The sequence below is a fragment of the Paralichthys olivaceus genome, chromosome 11 (genome assembly GCF_024713975.1).
Source record: "Paralichthys olivaceus isolate ysfri-2021 chromosome 11, ASM2471397v2, whole genome shotgun sequence".
Taxonomy (NCBI): Eukaryota; Metazoa; Chordata; class Actinopteri; order Pleuronectiformes; family Paralichthyidae; genus Paralichthys; species Paralichthys olivaceus.
The window spans coordinates 6891094-6904929 of NC_091103.1; the positions used below are offsets into that span (position 1 = coordinate 6891094).

The following is a 13836-nucleotide window of genomic DNA, read 5'->3' on the forward strand; positions in this document are numbered from 1 at the left end:
CATTAGCTATTTTTATTACAAGTCAAATTCCTGTAAAAAGCACATTGAATGTTTCGTCAGTAAAATTATCTAAGTAACACAATAATTTCAAATATCAAAAAGAACAATGAAATAAAAACAAAAAGAGTCAAATAAACTATATATCCCACCAGTGTCACACAACATATGGTGTCATTTGCTTCAAGTCACAGTGACACCAATTCCTCAACAGAGACAGAAAACCCACCAATCACACTAACTTCCTTCCTACTCTCTCTCTCTCTCTGACACACACACACACACACAGACACACACACAGACAGACACACACACACACACAGATATTTAGATTATCCGACACTCACATAACAGACACTAAACGCTTCGAGAGCAGAAACAAGGCAGGTCTGCTTATCTTGAGGTCTGTACTTTTATTATACATTTCCTGCTGCGATCATGTTGTATTATCATATTGTGTTTGTCTTTTACCATCAACTATCTGTCGAAGTTAATAAAATGGTCGACTGGGACCAGAAAATGGCGCCCTTCCTGTTCTGTGTCGTATCCTCGCTTTTACTTACAGCGATCTGAAATATCTCCACCTGTCATCAGCAGAACTCAGAAGACAGAGAAGTGCACACACAATGAAATTTACATCACTGTTGCCTGCCTGCTTGCTGCTGCTTTGGACGCTGCCAGGTAAGGCCTCTGTCAAAATGTTTTCACTTAGATGAGGATTATAACGAGGTCTTCAAACATCTTATATTAAATGGGTTTAGCGAAAAAGAAAACCTTTCAATATTTTAATGGCAGCTAATTGTGTGTCAGCTTCATTAAAGTAAACACTTTTTAACAGCTTGTAAAGATAAAGGGAGTTGTGCAATAGTGACTGCATGAGTGAAATTGTGTTTACATTTGTTTTAATGAAGGTTTGCCTGCGGAGTTTTTATCAAGAAGCCGTTCAGTAAGGAGCACGGGTTTAATGTGCATGATTCTGTTTTCTACACAGACACCGAAGCAGATGATATGATTAAAGTCACATCATCAGGAGATTGGATTACTCTGAATTGCAACAAGAAGTCCGACGATGCATCTTTCAAAGTAAATGGTGTAGAGGAGAAAAATCCTCTGACAATACGTTACAAAGATGAATCGTCAGGACTCTACACATGCTCCTTGAAAGTCGAAAACGACAAATTCGAGGAATACGAAATCTATTTGAAATTACAAAGTAAGTTCCAAAGCAGCGTCTTGTTATGAAAGCACTAGTGTTGTTGTGCGTCATGGGTTTTATGTGCAATGCATGTTACATCTATTACTTGTCTTCACACTGTGTGATAATGTTTACAGCATGTTACAGCATTTCTTTATATTAATCAAATACTTTTCAAAATCTCAGATTCTCAAGACTCTCTCTCTCTCTCTCTCTCTCTCTGTGTGTGTGTGTGTGTCAAGCCTGTGAAAACTGCATCGAGCTCAACCTACCTACCATAGTCGGCCTCACTATTGGAGATGCGGTGGCAACAATCTTGTTAGGATTGGCTGTCTACCTTATCGCGTCTCAGGCTGGTCCAGTCATCTCTCACAAGAAAAGTATCTATCTATCTATGAACATTCATTCTTATCTCAAATCTGACTTGGCCAGGTAGTGTTATGTAAGTGGCTAACTTCTCAAAGATAAGAAAAATCCCTGTATTGTGTTTTAAAGTAATAGGAATTACTTTCTACGGTGGCTCTGAGGGTCAAAACAACATTTCAAGATGACACCTCGGAAAATTCAACAGCATAATACTGATCATCAACATTACATTCAGTTGATGTGTTCACTCTGGTTGATGATTGGTTATTTCCAGTGGCAGATTTTTTCTGAATAAGGGGCCATAAAGGTGCCACAATTTACACAGACATCCCTGATTGACATCATTGACAAAGAATTAACCTTCTTGGCAGAGATAGTTATATGAATGCCCTTGGTTTAAATATGTTCTAATGGTTTCCATCTCCTCTTCCATCCATTCAAACTCCTGCAAGGATGCTGCTAGGATAAGTGACAATAGAAACAGGGAATGACATAGAGTTGTTGTCAGGAACTTGGATTCTGTCTGGGAACAAAAAGCCATGACTCACCTTTTCCGTAATCTGAAATGTTGACGTGTTTTGTGAAATGCTGTTGTGTTTGGTCAAACTTTGTGCGTTTTTTAAGTTGTTGTTATTATTATTATAATGTTAATTTTTATTGTTGTGTTATATAATTCAGTGTCAGTTTCTACAAATGCACCAGATTAAAAAAATCTGTTTATATTATGTAATATAGCCGTATTCAGAGTGACGAAAATATCTGTTTCACTTAGATGTAGCACTTGGCTTTTTTGAAGCTCATGTACTTTTGTACACTCATGGTTGAATTCACTTATTGGAAGTTGCTTTGTATAAAAGCATCAGCTAAATTATGTGTAATGTTTACAACCTTTGTGTTGGGCTACGCTAACCTGCCTGTCCTGAGACTACGAGCATATTTATTGTATCATAGATGAACAGGAACAGGAAGTTCTTTATTAACTAGTTCACTAATTATTATTATTTTCACTTGCCACATACACTATATATACATATATCAATCATCCAAATTAATAACTTAAATAAAATGTACTCATTATGAAAGATCCAATCTTTAAATAAAACAATTACTAATACTAGTATTTGTGCAATCATCAGTTCGTCTGTCCTCAGGTTCCGAGCGACCGCTTCCAAATGAGATGCGCAACAGAGCCTCAAACGACCCATACCAGGTGAGATGACATGTGACGGCCTTTCCACTGCAATATGTGATAATCACATTTAAAGGTCCAGTGTGTAAGATTTAGGTGAAAGGGAACGATTGGCAGAAAGTTAATGTAGAATAATCCTCATGATGTTTTCACTAGTTCGTTTCATCTAAGTTTTATGAATTGTAGTTTTCTTTACCCCAGAAAAGGCCCTTTATATTTAAATACTTTATATTTACATCCAGGGGACCCTCTCTACGGAGGCCGCCATGTTTTTTACATTAGTCCAGACTGGACAAACTAAACGCCTTTTGAGTTTTTAAGACAACTGAAGTTTACCACAGGTTCTTTGTCATGTTTGTAAGGAGAGTGTGAGGTGAGGGGTGTTCCGCTGCAACATGCAATTTCAACACTAGAAATCACACAATTCTACACCCTTACCTTTAAATAAAATGAAGGAATGATGATTTTGATTCATTTAACTATTAATTATTTCTTCTTTTAATTCATATATTCAATCCCTCCTCCCTCAGCGTCTGAGATTCAACAGTGGTGCCCGGAAGGACACGTATGATGTCATTAACCACAATAGATAGAGGGGTGGACCGCCCCATCTCCGCCCCCAGATGTGCAGCGTGTGATGCATTGTCGCTCAACCTTGATGTAATTTGCTCTTTATTATACTAATATTAGTTTATTTTCACTGTGCTTGTTTGATGAGCTTGTTGCATTATTTTCATTTTAGCAGTATTTTTGACCATGTGTTATTTTCCTTAATTATCGATTTGTTGTATCTGCACATATGGGGCTGCTAGAACCACGCCACAATAAACCTTACAGATGTTTTTTTTCCAACAAAATTGTCATCACCATGTTGTATGATGAAAATTTGCAATAAAATACTTGCCTGTCTTTTCTGATGATGCCTGCAACTTCTGTTGTTAAGTACATTTTCTCAAGGACTGTATTTTAACATGGAAGAACTCCTGCTGCTAATACTCTATACTCATATGTATGTTAGTTACTTGTTCAGAGAAGAAGAAAAAAAGCATTGCTAAACATTAAACCACTGGTTTTCAAATTCTTTGAAAAAGCAATGTCCACCACAGATCCCAGATCAGATGTCTGTGGTTTGTTTTTTTTACCAGTTGCATAGAATAATATAGCCTGTTATACTCTTCCTATAAACCTCTCACATGTTCGGACGGATTATTTCACAAAAAGCAAAGATTTGAGAAACAATGCAAATAATTTTGTGAGGCCATTCATCTGTACAAAGTGTTCTTTTACACTTGACACTTACGTGCTATAATATTATCTTACTTACTTTGGGTAATGTGAATACTTTGACCACTACTCCCACAACTATCTGCTAAAGGGGAGGGGCTTTCAGATGTCTTTCTTTGCATCAAAGATACAAGTAGATGAGAATATAGAGAGCAATGATAGAAATAATTAGACAGCAAGGCACAAGAGAACAGAGTAAAGAAACATTTAGAAAGAAACCAAGAGGAGGAGAAGGCAATGGAGGAGATGAGAAAGTGACTAAAGTGACTTCTGGTCTTCACAACGCTGCTGTTACAGACGTTTTCTGCCAGAGCTGAGGGGAAGAAGAAAGATCCGGAGCTTAGACAAAAAAAACACGACCCTGATCATCCCACACACACACTCACGTGTACTTTCATGCACGGATGTTGACTCTCACGACCGCAACCACTCATCAGGCAGCTGTTAGTCTGTGTGTGGGAGCAGTTCGACTCAAGACAGTCAGAGAGAAGATCACACCTTAAACCGCCCCACCCCCACCGCATCCCCCTTTCACCTCTACCCCTTTATTTCATCATCACACAAACACAGCAGATTAAGATAACTGAGCAAGTAACTGCAGTGTTTCCACTAAACACAGAACGTCTGAGCTAACACTCAGTGTAGTTTATCACCATCAGTCTGCAGAAGAAAAAGAAATGTTATGTGACACAGTGTTTCCCATCGTCTTTTACATCAGTGCAGCTGTGCTCATTGGAAAATATACACACACACACACACACACACATACACATAAACAGGAGCCCGAAGTGTGACACAACATTTCCACTCTTTCTTATGAAATATGTGCATAAACATTGTGAAACGTTTCACAAACGTATGCAACAACAGAATGGTGTGTCGCTCGCACAAAGCTGTCTGATGAAGACGGATACAGATGATGATTGTGTGCTTTCAGTTGTACTGCGGATATGAGCTGTGGCTTCAAGACTGCTTCTTTTACTGCATAAAGTGGTATCTGTAGAAGCATCTCAGCACTGTTTCCAACCATGAGACTCTGGTGGTGTTTTGTGGCATACAGAGAGGGGTTTCTATGATATTTAGTCTTGGTGGACAAATTAGTCTACCTACTAATTCCCCGAAACAATTATATCTCCTTCAGAAAGGTTGGGGCTGTAGCTTGTGTCAGTTGCTTAACAGACTTCTGAAATAGCTGACGTGCAATGCATGAAAATTAACAACGGTTAAGAAAAGCAATCAAACTTGCACAATACCTGAAAAGTAATTTTATGAATAAACTTGCTATAAAATCTTAACTGCAGATAAACCAGGTAGGATGAGATCATTTTTTAATGGCACACTGCACCATAGACTGTTTATAAAAGGCTCTGCACCCAACGTCCAGCACCCAAACACTAAAAAGGGACAGTGTTGTTTGAGGAGGACTCACTAATAACGAGGAATAATTCTGAAGCAGCTCCACAGCTTTAACACAGGCCAAGAAAACAGAAACAGAAAACAACCTATTTCAAACAGGGAGGTGTAAAACAGGGAACTGCACTAGACGAAATAATAGCTTTAATGGCATTCAGTAGAGCACAAGACACAACAGTCCCTTCAATTTCAATCAATCCATCTTAGATTGATCCATTATCCTCAGAGAAATCAGCGAAAATATAGTCAAATGCCCTGTCCTACGACATCAGCATTTTATGGGACCTATACCTCATCCTCATCCTTCCACCAAGTCTCCTAATAATCCGTCCAGCAGTTTTTGTGTAATCTTGCTTAAAAACAAAGAAACAAATCATCTAAAAAACAAACGGACATTGGTGAAAACTTAAAGATAACAGAAACCCCTTTCTGTGTAATGCATCAAAGTTTGACATCACCATAGACTGTGAAATGATCATATCTCTCTCACATATAGTTACAACCAGAAGCCAACACTTTAACCTTTGTTGTGGTGCTGTGGTATTCAGGCTACATGGGTTTGGTGAGGTGTACCTAATAAACTGACAACTGCATGTACACAAAAACAATCTATATCTTTTTATTCAAAATGAAAAGTAATGATTTTTACAGTACACTCTGTCAACGTATTATATTAAAGGGTACAGTACACTCAAAAATAAATTTACTTTACAAAGCAAGACAATGAATGGCACCATTACAGTAGATTAACGGCAGAACAGTTGAATTGGATTGCAGGACCGCACAGAGGGGTGAGTGGATATTAAAGAACAAGAGAGAGATTTCTGGCTTCACACAGATACAACAGACATGAAAGTAAACCTGTGTTGCTCACCGCTTTCAAATATTTCTTCCAAATTAGTTGACAGCGCTTGTTCTCAAGCTTTTTTTTATCTGACATATACTACACTGCCTTTCTAAAAGGGCTCACAAACTGGACACATAATCCACTAAACTGAGTTTACTCTTTGTGGTTAAACACGATCTGTCTGAAATGTCTGATATGTCTGAAAGCATCTTAGTTATGTTAAGCTGCTTTCAGACATGCTCTGAACTCAGCAGATCCTCGGGACATTCTCCATAGAGGCTATATGTTTGAATACAAATGTCCGAGTGAGAGCCTTCAGACTTCTTGCAGTCTTTTTTACCAGGGGACTGAGCGGAAAGATCCGCAGAAAGTCAGAAGGAGCCGATGCAGAGCAGAAGATCCAGTGTGTGAGTTGACGAGGTTAACGCACGACTGACGCAAAAATGTAAAAAAAATTTCAGTATGAAAATGCGGGGCCACACATGCAGAACACATCGACGAAGATATCAACAGAGTTCTGTGTGATGAGGTCGGAGGCCAGTGTTGATGAACAACAACACTTAATCTCCACAGCAGAATTTATACGTCTTGAACTGCCTCTGCCTGCTGCACCACGCTTAACCTGAGTCCTGCGCAGGATTTGTTCCTGTTCCTCTTCACTGTCCCCTCTCTTTCAATAGCTATTGATATAACGGGTTTATAAAACTGTTCAGTTTCATTTCACAGCAAAGAAAACCAGTAGATTTCCTTTCTTTTAAAGGTCCGTCATTGAGCTTTGTCTAGGCATTCTGATGACTTGTTTCCATGGACTCTGTGTCAAGGAATTACAGCTGATCCCGGAGAAAACTCTCTTTATTTTTGTTACAATAAACACATTTGAGATTAGCAGTGTACCAATTTTGCAATTCCATGTTATTTTTGTAATTATTTTCCTTCCTAAACATGATCATGAACATGACAATTAGTCAATTTCAAATAAGCTGAGCTGCTGAAGTACCCTCAGGTTGTAAATGACTGCAACAAATCAACAGCAACACACAAAAGCAATGTGAACATTCCCCTGAATCTATACACGCTGTTGATGGTTTCTTTAGGGATGATTTCTGGAGAGGAAAGTAGTTTTTCAGTATAATTTGCAAATACTGAAAATCCCACAAACTAGATTCCAGGTCACCGCTGCACAAACTGGGAGCATGGTGTTAATGCTTTTGTCGGTGCAGCCTTTAAACCAGTGTCCTGGTGCAGTCAGGTCATGTGACTTTATCCCGTCCTGTTCACAATAGAGTAAGGGTCCTGGGCGCGAGTGTGCGGGTTCAGTGGCTGCCAAAACACAACATATACAGTGTTAGGTGGATCAGTGTCATATAACCACTAAACTGTGTGATAGTTGTTTGTTTTAGATGGTGAGAAAGCAATACACAATTTTCAATATTATTGTTAAATGGTGTGTTTACATAGCGCTCTTCTTGTCTTGGTGGCCAATCAAAGAGCTTCACAGTTTTGCCATACACCCATTCACACACACATCCCACATTTACATTTACATTTAGGGCCTTTAGCAGACGCTTTTGTCTAAAGTGACTTACAATAAGTACATTTGTCACATGAGAGAAACCACAACATATCACCGTCGATGGGGTAAAATGAAATATAGAAACAATTGTCAAGCCCTCATCTGAGGATCGTCGTACAGTGCATCTGTGCAGCACTCTCTCTTTCATCCATCACTCTGCACAGCGCTCAGGGGCAATTTGGGTATCTAAATATCTCGCCCATGGACAATGATTTAAAATTGTCACTTTATCCAGTTTTATTTACAATGACAAAATATTTAACTATAATTCTGGAGCTGAACTCAATGTCAGCTGGGACTGCCTCGAACAAATAAATTGCCAACATGAGAAGTTCCATCTCTCATCGAAGCTCATTATTAACAGATGCAAACCCACATTTCTCTCTGCTGAGTTCACTTTTTCCGATCACTTTTTCACCTCACATTCAAAATGCTGCTAATGAAATGCCTTTTTCGAATTTTTTCATCACCTATGGGAGGCTGTAACAATATAGTATCTGTAGAGCACGGCTACAGATACATGCATATCCAAACTTATGTCCTCTCTTCAGTACACTTGAGAAAGAATCAGATAACTGGAAGCATCAGAGAAGATTTCCAGGCATCTACCATTTATTGTGTCGTAGACAGACATCTGAGCGTGTGGCTGGTGTCACAAACATTCTTAAGAGAAACTGTGGGGTTGTGTCCTGAGCACTTTCCTTTCTTGGCACCCCTCTTTCATTGAGTTCATCAAGGAATTAATGGACATTGGACGAAAAACAAAACCTACCTCATAGTCAGGAGATGGGACAGGTGGTGCACGGCCTACTGCACGAGCAGGTGCTGCAAAGTAATGACAACAATACTGTGACCAAGCACATATTACTTAAAAAGCTTTGTGCTTCACTGTGTATGCAGACAAGTTGTATCAGCTTTTCTTACATCAGGATAAATCTCCTTGTAAAATGTCCCTGGAGCCAAAATCTAATCTATATGGCGAGTCAGCACTCTTCGGCGTCAGGTGAATTTAGAATTTCAAAGGGCCACATCAGCTGCAAAAGCTCACCTAAAAAATCAGCATGCATCAAGAAAAACGTGAATTACATGTGCCTCAGTCAAACGACATCAGTGGACCTACAACTCAACAACATTCATTAAATCGCTTCCCTGGTTCCCAATTCATCCCCAAAGTGAAAGCACAACCCTTGTGTGTTGCTGCAATAACTTACATAGAGCTGAATTACAGAGTTTCATTTTTATAAGTTGTGAACTTTGAAGATTGTGTCAATCGCTGAAGAGACATCTGAAATAGTCGATAAGCGATGTAAAAAAAAAAAAGAGTTTGGTCAATCACTAAAACTTATAATAAACCACACACGTAAACAGTAATAAAGCAAATTCTGTTTAATTTTGTGTCCATTCCAGATAAACCAGGCAGGATGAACACAAAGTTTTCTCACTCTGCACCATTGACTGTTAAAAGCTATGCAAACAACGTCCAGCACAGAAACTGTAAAATCTTTACCTTTTGAGGTGTTTGTAGATCCAGCTGAGCGTTTCTTGGTGCACCTATAGATGACTATCATCAGAATTATCGTCCCGGTCATGTCCACAGCGATGACCTGAGCGAACAAAGCTCCGTCCAGGTTGAAACAATTTAAACACACTAGGGAACAAAGAACAGCAGTTACAAAAGTGTTTGCTCAGAATAGGACACCTGACTCAGGTGAGACATTAAAAGACCCTTTACTCACAATTTGCTTTCACGTAGAAAAAATATTTTCCCTTTTCACATCTATACAAGCCTTTGGTTTGATCGTGGTACTGTACAGTATTGTTCGCATCACTATTATCCTTGAACAATTTCTGTTCTCCTGGACACCTCATTGTGAAATATTCCCCCTCGAATGTTACTGGAAAAAGAAGAAAAGAAAAACACATGGCATGTTGAGTTTTAGCTTCATTTCATCACTTCATCAACATCCTTACTCCACGTTTCTTTATATGGGCATGAGGTGGGTGTCCAAGACCAAACCTCCCTTTTGTATATCTAAAATCATTTTTTGAATTGATTGATTCATTCAGTCATCATCACATATTGTAAAGCAACTGTAAACAATGTCAGCAGTGTAAACAAAGTCTGAACTGTCTTCACAATATATATTGACAGACAAAAGTTCAAGCAGAAGCAAATGCCTCTAGATGCCTTAAAACTTTTACATGTGTAGCCCTCAAACACAGTTTTTGTAAATTATTTTTAAAAAATTAACAAATTAAACATTTTAAGTTTTGTATATGTTTTGTTCCGAAATCTCACCCCAGCAATAGACACATCTACTTTTAATCCCTGTTTTAGCTTTTTGAACAAAGACACCTCTTCATATCAGAATCATATTTACTCTTGTATTGAAAAAACCTTTGTACACAGAATGGAAGTGATTTAGATTTTACTGAAACATATATATATATATATATATATACACTGTATATAATACAATATAATAATATAGTAAATCATTCATTTCAACATGGGGTTACTGATATGTTCTATGTCTTACTGTGTAATACACCACGCTAAGACACGTGTCAAATAACAGTCAGGAACGATACCAAAATACATCAAACTATCAAAATAAAATGCATCTATACTCTACTGCAAAGGAAACACAAATCCGAGGGAAAGATTAGAGTTCAGTCTGGTGCATCACATGGAAAAACACAGACCTTTTCAATACAGTAGATACAGCACACAAATGAAATACAGGAAATTCGAGCGGTTTTGTTAAACATTCTCTGAAATGTAATATTATCATCAGAATGTGTGTTGTTCTAAATCTAAATGAGCCTAATGACAATACATGACTTGGAAAGATGAAGCAGAGTCGAAACCACCCTCAGAGCAGTTAGATATTTACCAGGCTCGCTGTCATCGGCAGCTACATACAGGAGGAGCGTCATGGCGATGACTGCCCGGACATCCATGGTGTTGATTTTCATCAGACGACCCCTGATTCTGTTCTGAGCTTCTATATGTTATTATTGTATAGAGCAGATGTGAGAAAGTAGCTTCAAGATACAAACATCAGTCTGCCTGCTCGGTAACACAGACAACCTTCTCTCCCACACCCTCTCTCTTTTTCTTACTCTCTCTAAACGCACACACACACACACACACACACACACACACACACACACACACACACATACAGGAAGTCGAGATGAATTTACAGTTAAAGCTCAAGTAAAAAGTAAAATATTATTTATTACAATTGATTTAAATGATCTAAATTATTAAGAAATGCTATAGCCGCAGTGTAAATGAGATATTAGTACTTTTGCAGAGCTTTTTAGACAGGTCTCTTTATTTTTCATGTAGCTCAGCACAACTGTTGATCTCACATCTTAAATGTACTGATGCAACTAGAACACTTCACATGTCAGAGTCAGGATCAGTCAGGATCGCTGCATTCAATTTAGTCTCTGAATGTAGGTTTCGTTTATTTCTTTGGCCCAATAAACCAAAACTCAAATACAATTAAACAAGTCAAGTTCTTAATTGCATTGAGAGGGCGTCGTCATAATTTTTGTCAATATGTTACAAATGTTAAGATAATAAGTGATTTCTTTTCATAGAATAATTCTGAGTGCAGAAAAACAAATGAATAAATTGGAGTAACACGATACAAAACTGAAAGGGCGTTTACCTCCACCAAGGCTTATTGGCCACTTTATCTCCATATTTCATATTGAGATACATATACCATGTACACAGAAGTCATTTTCTGTCCTGCAAGCTGCTCACATTAAACATTCCGCTCTCTGACACATGAAAGGAATATTTGTTAGCGTACAGTAACTGAATAAAGACTACTGAGGAACCCATTTTGTGATTTTTATTTAGCCTTACCTCTCTCTTCAGCGGGTTGTTCACAGATCAAGAACTGAGCTTTACCGCTCATACTTTTCGTTTTACAGCACATACTTTTCTTTTTTTATGTAAAATACATTCTGGTGGTCAAGTATGACACACACTAATGATCAATGAATAGCCACCAATGTGTTTTAGATTAGTTATAAGTCTTTGTTTTGTTAGAAAATACATTTGCCTTGGTGAATCATGGATAACTCTAATAACAAATGGCCACTAAGTTGTGAGTGTTGATCACAAGCTGCTGCTGTCCAGAAGGTCAGAGGTCAAACGGTCCAACGGCGGCATCTTCATGATGAGCTGAGGACTCATCGAACAAAGCGATCATCTCGCTGGAGAGGAAGATGAGTTCCAGACTCAAACCAGAATTTCTTAAAACTTTCTAAAATCTTCAATCATTGTCAATGGGAGAGATACTTTTTTAAAATGTTGTATTTTTTTGCTGCTCTGAGCTCATGAATGTTACAAAACTGATATTCACTGTGATATTTACTGCAGCTGGTTGTATTTGAAACATGCTGCACCAGCTACAGTTAATGTTGTTAACTATTATCTGTTGTCTGGTGGGGTTTTCAAACATCTTTCTGAAGCTGAACATAACTGGAATTGCACTTGTCAGTCCACAGTGTTTCACTTATTGGGAGTGGTATAGTTGAGTGAAATATGTTGACATGACAGACGTATAGAGCAGAGAGCTGCAGCGTTTCTCATCTTTCTGACAGGCTTCACATCAAAGTGCGGCTCTGCCCCCATGTGGTTCAAACCAGTAACCAGTTTCATGCCGTAGTGAAAAACTGCACAGCCTTCTGCTGCTCTCACATCACATCAGCATCCCAGCATGTGTCCTTTCTGATCTCGAAGATGTCTCATCGCTATTTCACTGTCCCTTTGGTGTTGTTGACTTTCTCAGACATCATCTGGGTAAAATGAAATTCTCTTCTCAACCATCTGATAAGATGTGAAGAAGTCACACACTTTGACTTGATAGATGGATACATGGATATTTGCAGTCAAACATTTGAATCAAGTCAAACATTATTCTCACAGTAGAATAAACCTGGAGACACCAGCACAGCCTTCAGCATGAAGTCATGTACTATGTAACATTTAACAGCAGTCATGAAGGAGTGTGTATTTCGAAACGATTTACTGAATTACTGCACATCAGATTGAATCATAAATAGAAAATACATTTCCTGAAAATGCAGTGGGAGTGCTGAGCTGGTGGAATGCTTTGCTTAGTCATGCTGCATGTTCAAAGTCTTTTGTGGTAAAAAACGAAAACAGACAAATGAGTTGAACATGTTGAAAAAAGGTTGACGTCTGTACCTGAAGTAGAAGACGACTGAAATAAACTCACTGAAAAAAACTATTGAACAGCAGTGGAAATTGAAAGCTGTACCATAATTTCCATAATTTACTGAAATATATGGTTTTAAAAACTTCAATGAGCTGAAGATCATGAGTTCAAGAAGCTGGGAGAGTTTGAGGAAATGGCTTTCTCTCACTTCTGAAAACCAGGGCTGCATATATTTGTAATTTCTCCTCATACACTCCGAAGTAACAGACACTTTTAGAGATAATGAAGTGATGGAATGTGATCAACAGTCAGATCTTCCTGGGGACAGGTTTTTTTTTGTACCTATAGGAGAACTCTGAGTGACGATCCTGCCACTGAGAATGAATCATCACTCGACTTTAACTGATTAAAGTTCTGATAGTTCACAGAAAAGGAAAATTCACTCATTATCTACTCACCACTACCTCTATGGAGGGGTGGGTGAAGTGTTTGAGTCTTAGGACACTTGGATGATACCACAGGAGCAGTATGGAGGCATTTTGTATGATTGTTTTTTCACGTTTGATAAAAGGAGTCACCAGTTATTTCAGTGGTATCGGATTTGGCTGCAACACTGTTCCCCTGAAACTAAAACTGTTTTGTGGACTCAAACACTTCCCCCACCGCTCCATCGGCATAGTGGTGAGTAGAAAATGAGTGAATTTTCATTTTTGAACAATTTGTTTCAAGAATCGACAAAACACGGACAATCGCATGAGAAGT

General features: G+C 38.4%; 2 protein-coding genes across 5 annotated transcripts; one reads left to right on the forward strand and one right to left on the reverse strand.

Annotated features, from left to right (window-relative positions):
* Nucleotides 1-226: 226 nt before the first annotated feature.
* On the forward strand, nucleotides 227-3656 carry LOC109634482 (T-cell surface glycoprotein CD3 gamma chain). 4 transcript variants are annotated; one of them, XM_020094972.2, is made up of 6 exons: nucleotides 227-400; nucleotides 595-678; nucleotides 989-1210; nucleotides 1435-1572; nucleotides 2695-2768; nucleotides 3278-3656. In XM_020094972.2, the coding sequence occupies exons 2-6, from the start codon at nucleotides 624-626 to the stop codon at nucleotides 3338-3340; spliced, it is 552 nt and encodes a 183-aa protein (XP_019950531.2). In that variant the 5' UTR covers nucleotides 227-400; nucleotides 595-623; the 3' UTR covers nucleotides 3341-3656. The 4 variants fall into 4 exon arrangements, with proteins under 4 accessions (XP_019950531.2, XP_019950533.2, XP_069390353.1 ...); XM_020094974.2 differs by having other exon boundaries at nucleotides 2710-2768; XM_069534252.1 differs by having other exon boundaries at nucleotides 243-400; nucleotides 592-678; nucleotides 2710-2768.
* A 2383-nt stretch (nucleotides 3657-6039) lies between these two features.
* LOC109634477 (T-cell surface glycoprotein CD3 epsilon chain) lies at nucleotides 6040-11066 on the reverse strand. The gene is made up of 5 exons (XM_020094967.2): nucleotides 10762-11066; nucleotides 9601-9759; nucleotides 9372-9512; nucleotides 8637-8689; nucleotides 6040-7611 (listed from the first exon to the last, which is right to left on the reverse strand). Exons 1-5 carry the CDS (start codon nucleotides 10841-10843, stop codon nucleotides 7552-7554), a joined length of 495 nt encoding a protein of 164 aa, XP_019950526.1. The 5' UTR covers nucleotides 10844-11066; the 3' UTR covers nucleotides 6040-7551.
* Between the last annotated feature and the right edge of the window lie 2770 nt (nucleotides 11067-13836).